This window comes from Hippocampus comes, unplaced genomic scaffold (assembly GCF_001891065.2).
Source record: "Hippocampus comes isolate QL1 unplaced genomic scaffold, H_comes_QL1_v1.1 scaffold126, whole genome shotgun sequence".
NCBI classification, from domain to species: Eukaryota; Metazoa; Chordata; class Actinopteri; order Syngnathiformes; family Syngnathidae; genus Hippocampus; species Hippocampus comes.
The window spans coordinates 414,188-428,092 of record NW_017805409.1 but is presented as its reverse complement, the minus strand read 5'-3'; the positions used below and the strand labels follow the sequence as shown (position 1 = coordinate 428,092).

General features: G+C 44.9%; 1 protein-coding gene and 1 long non-coding RNA gene across 2 annotated transcripts in view; one reads left to right on the top strand and one right to left on the bottom strand.

The window, feature by feature from the left end:
- Window positions 1-2,299: 2,299 nt before the first annotated feature.
- On the bottom strand, window positions 2,300-5,598 carry LOC109518120 (uncharacterized). The gene is made up of 2 exons (XR_002168669.1): window positions 5,494-5,598; window positions 2,300-2,813 (listed from the first exon to the last, which is right to left on the bottom strand). It is a non-coding gene; the product is annotated as an uncharacterized LOC109518120 (long non-coding RNA).
- A 56-nt stretch (window positions 5,599-5,654) lies between these two features.
- Window positions 5,655-13,905, top strand: part of zeb1b (zinc finger E-box binding homeobox 1b) — a 45,993-nt gene continuing 37,742 nt past the window's right edge. The window contains exon 1 of the mRNA XM_019873787.1: window positions 5,655-5,817. Within this exon, the coding sequence (XP_019729346.1) occupies window positions 5,760-5,817 (58 nt within the window). The 5' untranslated portion in view covers window positions 5,655-5,759. The remainder of the gene's footprint in view (window positions 5,818-13,905) is intronic.

Sequence of the window (13,905 nt, the reverse complement as noted above, 5' to 3'; positions counted from 1 at the left end):
AAAAAAAAAAAAAAAAAAAAAAAAAAAAGAAATACAGGAGGAAGGCGGAAGTGTGCTGATAATTTGCTGGCTTGGTGGAGGAGAAAAAAAAATCTGATTGACATCTCGTCCTAAAAACATTGCATTGTTGGGTTTCGCACTCTGACAGCACACATTCAACTGCAGCTGAATACTTGAGCTAATATTTGTTTTAAGAGTTTCCCCCCCAGGACTGCTGCACCCCCCCAGAGGGAGATATATGAGAAAAATCTCAGGCCTGCAATAGGATCTGTTTATTTGCTGCAAGGAGGATCATTAGATGAGTGTTTTTGTGGACAAAAAATAAATAAAATAAAATCACTGATCATTCTCACAACTCATTTTGTGCAGCGTTGGCCTAACAGTTCACTACTAGGCTCAAAGTGAGCCTTTCAAAGCGGGCTCCGCTCGTGCACTTTTAGTTTTGCGCTTGTGGCTTTTAGCGGGATAACAGCCTCGACTGCAGCTGAGCAGAGTGCCACGGTATTGTGTGGGGGGTTGGTGGTCTGTGGAAAGCAGAAGAGGAGAACCTCACATTTAGTCGCCGTCTCCAGGGAGAGATTAAGCAGTTTGGTCTGTTCTGTGTCGCTCTATCACTGCCGCGGCGTCTTGTTCCTCCTCTCTATTCGGTGTAGTGCAGGGTGTACCTTTTCCGTCGTCCTCCTCTTTGCACTTTCTGTTCCTCTTTTCTACTCTCGTTTCCTCTGTTCCTTACCTTGCCCTTCATTCTATCCACGCCGCCTGTCCGTGACACGTAGCTGTTTCATTTTCTCTCTTCAGACCGTTTCTATCTGACGTGCTCTGGCCTCCTCACCTTCCCTCTGAACCTGTACGTCCAGCTGGCGCTCTTAGCTGATAGCCCAGATGGCGGTACTTTAGTGAGGATGTACAGGAGCGAATTGCTCTCCAGCCTCTCTGCGCTATTGCACAATTGCACCTCTGTCACCCGTGGCTCGGCTGTCCCACTGAGCTGATCCCCCGGTCCTGGTGGAGCACTACGGAGCTCAACCACTTCTCACATTAATCTCCTAAACGATCCTGCACCTAAGAGGATCAATACTCATTTTCAGGGAGCAGCATGATCCCTTAATGTAGTAGAGGATGGCTGCTTATCCCTTCCCCTCATCCTTTCGGTTTCAACTCCCTACAGAAAGAACAAAAGTCTGCATTTCATTTCATTCCATGTCATGGCCCGCATTAGCAAAGACGATATCTGGATGTCATTGTCATCAGAAAAGTGTGCTTTTGGATCAACTCAAGCGGTCAGTGATCCGGGTACAGTTTCCAAACAAATCCAAGCTCGGTCCGATCCGACCGTCAAATGTGTCATCAGGTTTGACGAGAAGTGGCTTGTAACTCCATGACATTCACTAAAATAACTTGTTGAATGAATTGTACTTGTCAGAGTAGTTTTGATGTGAAACACTTTTACTTTTGGGAAGAAGAAATGCTCATTTGCTCGAATGAAAAAAAAAAAAATCAAAAGTTACTCACCAACATAACAGTAGCCTCCTCTTATTTGAGTGCAACTTTTAAACACTCAACCCATCTCTGGGGTTGGCCTTATTTCCAGTTCCCCCTTAGTGCGGTTTGTATGGCCAGAGCAAAACAGTTTTGGCCCTAAACAGGATCACGGTGATGTAACTGCAGGAAGGCTGGAAACAGATGAGACAGCTGACTTACTGGATACATCTTTGGTTAATTTACGTATGCGGTTAGCACGTTATCGAAAGTATACAAAGCCAACAACTGATTTGTACCAGTGAATGCAGCAGTATTATGCCCCCTTTCCACTGCATTGTATATAAAAAAAAAATACTATAAAAACTGAAAATAAATTTCAGTTCCATTACGAATGAAAATCCTGCGAAACAAGTTGACAGTACAGACAGATTCACACTTCTCAGGTTACTTTATAAAAATGTTGCTGGAAAAGAGTTTGCTGCTACTAAAAAAAGCGACAGGATTCTTCATATTCGGGTTTGGTCTCTATTTGACTGCTGCAGTCAGTTTTATTCTTGCCATTCGTGTCCAATTGAATAAAATTCAATTCTCTGCTCTGCTCTTTACATTTACCATGTCTTGACTTTGTTCATACAATACAAGAGACATCAGAAACCTTGCAAGTATATACCTATTAAATTGCATCCCCCGTTTAATCGTGTATGAAGTCTACACCAGTTGCCGGCGAGGGAAAAAAAAAATCCCCAGCTTTTCTTTGAGACATCAGATGGTGTCTTCGGGCTGTTTTACATTACGTGGAGTCGCACAATTGTTATTCTTTTTTTTTTTTCCACAGGCGCTGCCCTCATGTTAATAGTGGAGTGCTCTAAGGAAAATGGGAAAAGATTGGACTTTCCATTGGCTAACATGCATCTTATTTTCCATGCTCAGCGTGCAAGGAGCCACCGCGATAGGACCACGTGGATGGCTGAAAGTTTCGCCATTGATCTTTGCTGATTCAGACTGTTTCTGGGGCCTTTTTTTCAGCAAGCTATGCAGTGTCTGGGCAACCACCCCTCCCCTTGTCAGACAATTATTGGAAGAGTGCAAGTTTGGAGGTGTTGTTTATGCTAAAGCTATTACTCTCTGGCTGGTTGGCCTGTCCTTCGAGCGGGCCTGCTCTATGCTTACTGAATTATTCAGTCTTAAGAAGTGCCAATTGTCTGTGGGTATACAAAACGTGAACTCGTAGCTGAAGGATGAGTTGCACTAAAAGGAAGACGATGGCCCGGGGCCTGCAGATTTTCCTCATGACAGAACATAGAATCCTCAGGTCACAGCTTCCCCCGTAGCTTCAAAAAAACATGCATAAGGTTTATGAACTGGTCTGGGATGACCACAAAACATAACGGAGCCATGCAACAACCACATTGGGCGAGTCAGGATTTCAAACGGAAGGTACGTTTCTTAATCTCCCCAACTCCGACAAAACTGACTGATGACAGGCAATCGAAACCTTATAGTTGTCGGCTTTAAGAATAGCCACCGACCACCTCAGAGCAACCGCGACTCCCCCCCGACCTCTAAATGTAGATGTGACTGACCCTTCATGCAGTCTATAAAGTTCACCTTTCCTTTTGACAAGACGAATTCACCTCAGACATGTGACAGTTTTTTTTTTCTTTCAGTTTGCTCAGAGCGTGGTGTGATAAGCATTGTGTGTTTGTGAACGAAGGTTTCATCTGATTGGAAGCAGCCTGAACCTGCTGATTGCACTGGCATGCCTGTGTCCTCCTCGTCTGAGGTAAGCGCTACTTAGAAGAACAGCGGGGTCTTTCTTTATGCGGAGGATTGAATCAGTGACGACAGTCTCATGACTTCTTCCTCTCGCTAACACACATTTCACACACTGAAATACTAGTCGAGGACGAGTAAAAAAAAATAAAAGGAGGAAAAAAACTAAACAAAGATGCTTTATTGATGTTTACATAATGTCTGCGAGCGGAATCCCTAAAATTTGGCTGATAAATGAAATAGAGTTTCCTGAAAAAAAATTAAATACAGTCGCCCAACTCCTCTCGCTAACACACATTTCACACACTGAAATACTAGTCGAGGATGAGTAAAAAAATAAAATAAAAGGAGGAAAAAAAAGAAAAAAAAGACGCTTTACTGGTGTTTACATAATGTCTGCGAGCGGAATTCCTAAAATTTGGCTGATAAATGAAATAGAGTTTCTTTAATTTATTTTTTTTAATTTAAATAAAGTCGCCCAACTTGACAAGTTGACAACAAACACCAAACACCAGAAACGGAAATCTTCACATTCTTTGGGATGTAATGGGGAACTGCAGCAAGGGACTCATAAGCCACCTGGATTGACATTTTGGTTTGAAACTGTGGTGCAACGTTTACTTTTAGTCACTTTTTATTATAAAAATGCACTTTCGATATGAAGAGTGCAGATGGCCCAAGAATCATCAAACTATGCAACTGATACCAATGAAGTCAAAACATCAATGCTCTTTTCATCATCATGAGCTTGTTAAGGCATATAGTGACTGTCAACTACAACCCTGAAGTTCTTGTCGTGACTTTCGGCATGCCCCATCAGGAGTTGTCACGGTGAGTCACCAGCATGACTTGTTTGGAAGAGTTTATACGCCCGATTCCGTTGCTTTTCACCCAGGCTTGAGACCGGCTGTGGGCGGACATTGGGTCAACGGCCAATATTGAACCTGGGCTACCTGCATGAAAGGGACAACTGCGCCACTAAAGTAAACGCAATAACTGAAATAAAATTTGAATTGATCGACACACTTAGCTTCATTCTTACTTACTTTTACTTTCAGTCATTACGCACATTTAGTTTTTTTAAATGTTTATTTACTATTGCATCTATGCATCCATTTTATATGCCACTTATCCTCATTGGGGTCACAGACATATGAAGTCACCCTGGGCTGGTTACCAGCCAATGGCAGGGCACATAAAGAGAAACAACCAGTCTGTAGAGAAGCATAGAGAAATCATCTGTCGTCAAATTCTTGCCTAAGGACAGCTTAGAGTCTTCACTTAACCGATCAGAAATATTTTTGGGGATATCCAAAGTACCCGGAGAACATCAAAGGCTCAGGCTGCAGGCTATATTCGAACCCTCGATCTCAGTACTGTGGGGCGAGTGTGCTAACAACCTGCCGCCTTATCACATATCTATTATTCATTACTAGTACTTTTATTTTATTGATGTATAAATACAGACCATCCATATTCACCGCTTTCCCTCACTAGGGCCATGGAAGATCTATTCAATATATTGTATTTAATAATTTATTTTCAGGAATATAAATGAATGATCTGTTTAACGAAGGATGTAGCTGATTTGAGCAGAGATGGCCATCATCCTAAGAAGATATTTAAGGCAAAAAAAAAAAAATTAGTTATAACTTAGGACATTATTTTAAGAGAGTGATGATATTGTGTTTGGCATTTGTGTTTGGTCTGCTTTGCCTTGCGGAAGTGCATCATCATTGTGTACATTTTGTGAACAGTTTATTTTGCTTAATATCTACCTAGCAATCTACCCCTAAAATTAATGTTAGAAAATTACGTTTGAGACTTAAGAATAGTAAATGTTAGATACTTTAAAACCTTTACTCCAACAGTGTGCTATAAATTGACGTCAACCATTTATTTTCTTTAGGGTTCTTGTGCTTTTTCCTAAGTATCACTTTCATGTACTTTAGTTTACACAACACTGATTAGACCTTATGTTGCATAAAAATGTAACAGATTGTTTTTTTTTACCGCAAACAAACAAATAAACAAATAAAAATGCAATGCACGTTGCGAATGCAACTAGGGAAAAAAACAAGTTTGAAGCGTTGCACTTGTGTGTTTCTGTGTGTGCGTGTGTGTGTGTTCAAGTCATACATGTAGTGGTGCTTTTATGACGTGCACATCTTGCAAAGCACATCTATCATCTTTACCTTTGATGATCAAAACAAAGAAGAAATAAAAGAGCCAAACTACATAGCTCACTTCCGAGAGGCTGGTCAGGTAAAGCCGGCACAAGCTGCCGACCGTCTCTGTCTTCTCACTCGCAGAGCTTCGTTCGATGGGACCGGCGCATGCAACTTCGGGCTGGGGAGGTACACGGGAAGGTGATGTCGTAAAGTGTTAGTTGTCGTAAACCAGGTGCGGATAAGGGGAGGTGAAGGGGAGGGAGGACACGGAGGGGGAGAGGGGGTGAGAGAGGAGGTGACTCTCCGGCAGCATTTAGACACAACGAAAGGATCATGGCGGATGGCCCCAGGTGTAAGCGCAGAAAGCAGGCGAACCCGAGAAGGAACAACGGTGAGTAAAACTACTTCTGATGGGGAGCTTTCCGTTCGGGGGCACAATCGGGACGCTGTTGTGTCCATCGGTTACTTTGGTGATAACTTTGGATGTGCAAAAGTGTGTTTTTTAGTCACTTAAAGTGCTGTGAAGTCGCAAGTGAGCGCTGTATTGCTGCCTATGTGGTGTACCGTTATACCTGGGTCGCGTCTCGCCCTCCGCCTAGCGGTTCGCTGCACCCGAGACCGTTATTTGCACCTCAGCCTTTTATAAACGGACACGCTGTTATCTTATGTTTATCTTTTAGTATACTTCCCCTCCTACTCTTTAGAGCCATTATTCACGTGCTTTAAGAACGTTCTGTCGAGTTTTTTTTTTTAATCTTTCTTCAGCGGTCCGCTGCACCCGAGACCGTTACTAGCACCTCACCCTGTTATAAACGGACGGACAGCGCTTTAATCTCACCTTAACGCGTTTTTGTTTATTTATGTACGATTTTTCTTTATAGAAAGAGATACTATTGGTCGAGTTGTGTCGAGTTAAAACCCTCTCAGTCAAACTCGGACCTGTTTCTACCTGGTTGTTATTACAGTTTTCGACGGGCTGTTTTATTTTTTTTTTTTCCGCGAGCATTGTTGTGCTTCTGTGGATGGATTCGTCTTGATCAAAGTCAAAAACAACAACTCTTTCATGCTCTTTTCTTTCGTTAATGTACTCCGAGCAGGTAACGCGAGGGACACTGTTGCTGCACCGTAGGGCGGAATAACTTGTGTTGCCTTATCGAAGCTGCTCAGCAATGCTAAGCGCTTTGAACAACTTTATCAAAGAAACCCTGGTTGTTTTTGGGTAGAGGTGATTCAAATTGTTGTTTTGAACACTTATTTCCACGTTGTCCAACGCAATCGCCGTCGAGCGTTTAACGCGTCTGTTTTGCACATTATTTGAAACCTTTTATATTTGTCTTTTTTTTTTTTTCTTAATCAATAACGGTCAATAAGGAACTGAACGCTTATCACAAAGACGTCGACGTTTGACTGAGGTTCCGGAGCGCGAGGCACAGCTCACGCGCCTGTTTATGTGAGCTGCGCGCAGTCCATATAAGGACAGCGGCTCTCCGCCTGTGGCGTTGGGAATCCTTTTGATTCCACTGGGACAGTTGTCACCTCGCCAGCTTTTAAAACAAAATACTCGTCATTTGGCGCGTTTGTATATCACTGTCACACATACTTGCTCACGCATTAATTGACTCGCGTTTCTGCGGCGCTTTGAGATAGTCCGCAAGTGACACAAAATGTCGCTGCTTCCACGCTTTCTACTTTCCCCCAAAAATGTGAGTTCCACTTGCATCCCGCTGCACGGCTTTCTGTTTGTAATTGTTCAACAGTGACAAGTGACGCGGTTGTTTTGCATCAAGAATTGTGTATTGTGCCACCCAGTGTAGCCTCAAGGAAGTGGGGTGAAGCTGGAAATAACACGTGCCGTTTCTTAAGTCTCAGAACCATTCTCATTGGCTGAGTATGTTAAAACACACAAAAGAATTTGTCGAAGGTAGTTGGAGCCACTTTACAGCATTTAGAACACAAAGCAAGTCACTAAACAGTATAAATTGCCCAGTCGTGTGGTAATACTAATCAAAAACAAATATGCAAATTAGTGAGAGCTATAATGGTGACTATATAAATAATGGCACTGGAGTGATGTGGTAATTGCAGTGTTACTCTGAAATGACGATTCAAATGTTGAAGAAGTGAATGGCAAGGTGGAAAAAGCTCGTGGAATGTCTGCTGGTTTTGATGTGCTGAGCTGGAAAAGTCAGGCATGGTAGTTGTGGGCGGTAACATAGCACCAAACCATGTTTATCTCATTGCTGATTTGTCACAGCATTGTCTAAAAATGTCTTTTCTTTTTTTCCACTGTCATCTTAGTTTGTTATGAGGCGTGTTCACTGTGCTGCGTCGTCTTTGGGGATTGGGTGTAAACATGTGGACACGCCTTAGATAACAGCACAGCGAATAACTTTTTTTTTTTTTTTACAAGCACTCTAGAGCAGAGTTTCACAAACTTGAGGTTCGTAATTTTCCCTATCTTCAATTAGGCTTTCTGATTAGCGTTGTAATAAACACATTTGTTTAAATGTAGAAAATGGAACCACGTTTACAAAGAATTTCAAATGTGTACTTGCCCCCTTTGAATTGACAGGCTTTTACGCAGGCCTATTGATATTTAAAGTCCGTGACCGGGCAGATGTCCTGTCTGTTACTTTGACCTCATTTGCATTTGCCCTAATATCCATACTTCCTTTTACCCCGTGACAAGTGATGCAAACCAGCATAATGGAATTCCGATGGGAATGTTACTTATATCTGCACCTTTTTTATAATAATGTGAAATGCTCTTATCGTAAGTTGAATACAATTTTTATGAGTCACCGTTTGGACCGTCATAACTGTGCCTCATCAATGACGGTCAGTGGCTTTTGCCAGGTTGCTTGCAATCATGTGTAGCGTCGCTCAAGGTGAGCTCCATTCTCTGCTGTAAACAGAGAGGTGTTAACAGCTCGCAGGATGACAGGTGTTTGCAATTGGTGGGATACTACTGCTCCCTTTGTCGCGTCTCTCCGTTGCGCACCCCTCGGGAATGGTTGCCATTCCCCGCAATGGTAATTTAACACAGCAATTTGGGAATAGAGGAATGTGAGCGGCGTTAACATTCTTTGCTAAAATAAACAGGGCGTCACTGGGATGGTTTTTGGACTCTTTCTCAATAGTTGTTGCATCAAAACATTTAATAAAGTGCAATGCTTCTTTCCTCCCCACTCTTTTACTTCACCCCCCAATGAATCACCCATCAAATAAGTAAAATGAGGTCGGCACTTGGCAACTACTTGTGTGATGCTGAGTACTTGTTTATTGGCTTGATGAAACTACAGTATGCCGAGTGCGCCGGACTCTGTCACCACGCCTAAAAACTTTTGAATACAACCACATGCTGTAAGTTTGCTCGGGAACAATACGAGCCGCGGGTACAGTTTGTCAAGTGAAACAAGCAATGGCTTTTGGAGGAGGTGGCGATTGGCGGCGTCGCCCCACATGCTCACGCGAGTGTTTTTAAAGACGTGTTTACATTTAAAAGGTTCACCCCTGTTGTGTGAAGACTTTAGCAGAGGAGGAAATATTTCATTTATCTCGCAGTCTTTCACCAACTTCCCCAGCAGCTTCATTTGAAAGTGCCAAGGAAGAAGAAATTGCCCCGCCCCGCCTCCACACACCCTCCTCTCTCCCCCCAGCTTCTCCTTTATTTTGGGGCGAGAGAGAGAAGGCGGAGGGGTTAAGACACAGTAGCCATGGGTGCCGTTGATTGCCCCCTGACCTAGGCACCCAGCGTGCCTAGAGTATGACTTCACTTTCCTCCCCTGTGCCATTGTGAGGCTTCCAGCATGTCCAATTGTGTTTGTGTTTAAGTCTGTTCAATGAAAGGGGAAGAGCGGGGGAGGAGAGGGAGGGAGTTTTGGAGCCCTCGGCCCTTTCTCCTCTCCCTCCTTCTCTCTGTCCATTCTTTGGTGACCCCTTAAATTGTGGGCTACGGGTTCCCCCTGGACTGGCAAGTGGGGGGATGGATGGAGAGTTGGTGAGAAGCGGCGGAGGTGTCCAAAGACGTTTAGAACAGGTGACAGCTGAAAGACTCGGTGATGGCAGATGTAAAACACGACCCATGGCAGCGGCACTCTGGTACACTAGATTACGGACTGCGTGTCAGAGACTCATACTTTATCGCATGTCGGTAACACTTTTTCGGGGAAAGGTTTTACGGCGAAGTGAGATTGTCAGGGTAGAAGAGTTACTTTCCTCGGTGGGCTGCTCCTTGAAATTAGAATTATATGATGTACGATCCCACCTCTGTTAAGGCTGCTTAATGATTAGCTGCCCCCACGGAGGCAGAGAGCATTAGCCTATAAAAAGGTGCTCTTCCTGCATAAAGGAGGAGTTTTAAACCCAGAGTCAGTTTCAGTAACCCCCTTAACTGCGCTAGGATGTGCTTTATTGTGGTTTGTGTGGTTGAATGCGTAAATGAACCATTGTGTGTTGAGGCTTTAGTGAGAAAGCCCGAGGAGAAAGAGCCTAGTTACCTTTGCAGTTAGCCTGCTCTACCTCATTCACTTTCAGTGGCAGAAGAAAAGGCCCTTTCAGCGGGCCTGGCATGGGGAGGGAGAGCCCTTTTCACACTGGGCTTGTGGGAAATTTCTTCTCCATACTGTGCATGCCATTTGCATATGACCCATTCTTTTCCTGAAGGTCCCCGCGAGGGAGGAATCCGCGGAACGTAAGCAGAATTCATCAAATCCTTCCCACACAGCCTAAGGCCCTGAAGGACCCGCATTGTAGCACTCTTTTGACATTTTTATCTTGTAAATGTAGCTTACATGGACGTCACGCTTGTTCCCTTTACATACTGCTCATTACATTTCTGTCCTGCGTATTTTAGTGGGCACGTCGGTGGTTCCCAACATGCTGTTTTCAGCGCCAGGGTGAAGGCTTAATATGGCCCAGTAGGCAGGAGCTTCACTGAATCTGAAGCATGAGCCACGAGGACAATGCGACGGGGAGGGGGCGCACACCTTGAACTCTCCCCAAATGAGGGCGACGTACCATCCGCAGACCGGCAACAGTGTGTTTCTGAAAGGGGAGTAATATCCTGGAGGTTGTGGGGTGCGGTGGGGGTCGCTTGGAGCAACGCGTCAGCTTGATGAGCTGAACAAAACAACAGCCGTTGCAAAATGCACCCCCCCCCCCACTCCACCCCCCCCCTTGGAAGAGAAGCATGAGCTACTCCTTCCCAGGGCTTGTTGAGTATCGTCGACTATAGTTTAGTGAGACCAGTGATTAGAACTAAAGTCATGAAAGTCAGCCTGAGTGTCTCATAAAATCTACAAGTCAGTTGCTAGGAAATTCTGTGGTGATCAATAGAAGAGCATTTTAAGATGTCAATAGGTGACAAAAGCAAAACAAATTGACCCAGAACCCCTTTTGGCCCCCCGGCTCTACGCTTGGGAAACTGTCCAAGGCAGCCACGACCCCGATACAGACACACATGTCGATGTAAGCGGCACAGCACAGGAAGCAGAGCTCGGTTCAGTGTATCATGTAAGCCTGACACCAAAGTTGTGAGTCATGGGCACAGGTGGGTTCACAAGATGACTTCAGCTCCACAAAACTGGCCAACTTTTCTCTCCTTTTTATTCACTCTGCCCCCTTGGCCGCTTCCAACAGGTGCAAGGGTGAGATAATGTTCTCGAGTGATGTGTATACTTAAGGAGTGATTAAGTCTTAATGGCTCTCGTTAGTGGTATAAAGAATACAGTCATATATTGTGTATGGTTTCCCCAGTTGTGCTGTCTGTGTTTACTTTTAAGCTTGCATTTGGTAGGCCAACTTCGGGTCTGTCTGCAGACCCCTCCTTGACCACCCCTGTCATTACCGCCACCTCCTTTCTCTCCTCGCCTGCCCATCCATCCGTCCGTCCCCTCCCTCTTGCTTGTGGTCCTCACTGGAGCGGTAAATGAAAAAGACTGAACGGACACAATAGGCAGAAGGCGGGCTCAGTAAGGCGCTCACGCCAGCTTGTGTTGTGCGAAGCAAAAGCTCTTTAGGGCAAACCTCTGCTAGACCATCACTTCAGAGCACCTGACTGTCAGTTTGTCAACTTTTTTTCCTTGCACAAAGACGTTTGTCGGCTCGCCCCCCTCTTATGTGCTTGACCCTATTGTCGTCCCACAGCGGCTCGGTCCACAGGGATGAAATTGGATGACATCAGATGAGAAGTAATCCGTTGCTGTGCTTGTGCTTTGAACACAGCCCAGTGGCTGGCTTTTTGCCAGCCCATTATGATGACCATATTGATTTTCCTCTCCATAGCACACACAACTGATAATGGCCCTCCTGAGGGGGCACACATTCATATTCACACACTGATTCCAGTTGCGCAGCCTGACTTTGATGTCCCAAGGGTCACAATGACTAACAAATCGAGAGTACTCCTGTGGCACCCCTCCGCCGCCCACCCCGAGCTTGTACGTCGAACGAGACGGGCTCGGCGAGAGCCCTATGACAGCTCAAGCAAAGAAAACCTTAGTCACCCTGTTTGTTAGTCAGAAAGAGGGCCGTCTGCTATGCTGAATGTCAACATGGATAAACATCCACACGGGATTAATGAGAGGAGAATAGTCTGCTTGAAAGCAGAGGGAGGGTGTAATAGAGGGAGGCATGGAGCAACCGCGTCGCCCCATTTAACCCACAAGTATTTTTCGGTAGCTCCCAGTGGCCCCCCGAGTGTGACCCACAATCTAAGAAAGCCGAGACGAGGCACACTCGCTACTGTATTTCTACTGTACGCTTAAATGTGAGAAATAAATACAAAGCAGGGCAGAAAAAAAGTGTTTTTGCTGCAAGAGGCTCGTATTTAGTTGCTGTGTAATCATCTTAACTGCTCCTTAATCACCACCCAGACCAATTGACCCATTTCAACCCGCTATTGACAGGCATGCGTGCTTCTTGTGCAATTTGACTTTCACATTGCCTTATCACAGCCTCGAGTCAATTGTTTCAGCGCAACCATGACCAAGAATCACTTCTTCACACTTAAAAACACGTGGTGGAAATGGAGCAGGAGAAAGGATGCTACTCGAGCTCTTGTACATCTGTCCTTTTACTCATGCTGACGAACAACACCCCCCCCCATCCCTCCAGCCTCACCCCACCTAGTTACTCTGGCGCCAGTGCTTTTGCCTGTGAGTCAATGAAGCATGGCCTTTAATTGATTATGTTCCGAGTTGTACAACACTATTAATTAGCGCTTCCTCGTCACTTGCTTGTTCTCTCCTTCTGTTCCCATCATAATAACCTTCATTAGCCGGAGAAGAAGTTTGCTCAGCGGCGGTGTGATTTAACATCCCCGCACATGATTAATCCCAGTATTTTCGACTCTCTTCCATTCTTGTCCCTTCATAAAGTCTCACTCATCAGCTTGTTCGCGAGCCCCAAGTAGTCTTTCTTCCTACCCCTCGCTTCTTCTCTTATTCCAGTCTCTAGCAGCTGCCTTGGCTCAGATTCTCCCAAACCAGCAGGTGCTGTAGGCATGCAGCTACTCAGCAATACACCACTCATAAATAACACCTGACTAAAGTATGAGAGAGCCACGGCTCCGGCCAGAGCGAGGTAGAGAGGAGATTGAAAGTTTCCTCCGGCAACAGGGTGTGTCTCGCAGTCGAAAAGCAGGCATTCTAATTGCGGAGTGGAATGTGGGCTTTCTTACTTTTAAGTGTTTCTCATTCTTCTGATGTGTGTTGGTGCTCCTCCTCGATGCGAGTTTTCAATAAAACCCTCTCATGCAAATATCGCGTAAAGTCACCTTTTTAAGCACAAGGCTCTCGCTAAGTGACTGTAAGGAGGGACTTGAACTTGGAGAAAGGAAGCACTACCTTTTCTTTTAATTAGGATATAAGAGCTTGGCGCAATGTTAATTATGCTTTTAAAGCAACGGAAGGGGTCAGAAAATAACGTGTACGCACACTTTTATCGTCATCGCTAATGAACCAGCACTCAGAATAAATGAATACATAAATCACCTCAAATCAAGGACCTCCATTATAATCTCAATCAAAGTCGCTTTGCTATTAAACGCCTGTCAAATGTCAGACACATCCGGCTTCATCCGAAGTTATTGATCAGCCTCTTGTGGCGAAGGTTAGTTTGTCATTTTCTCTCGCCTCGCCTTGAACAAAACCAGGAAGTGTGTGGGAGATTACGGCCCAGGATGCAACCTGAAAGCCCTTTATCTCTGTGAAAACAAGAAGCTTCCTGCGGCCCGGCTCCCATCCAGGCTGCCCCCACCCCCTGCACATACTCGGCCCCCCAGCACCTGTGGCAACCTATTTAAGGCTCCTCATCAGGGGCTGCGAAGACCACAAACCAGGATGTTACCCTACCCAAACCTTTTGCTTTGCTACACTTTTATGAAATAAGAAAGAGAATAGGTTAGCGCCAAATGATACACACCAAGTCAGTGGAAACTGTTAATCTTTGACCTTTGTCTTCACGTGTAGGCTGTTTG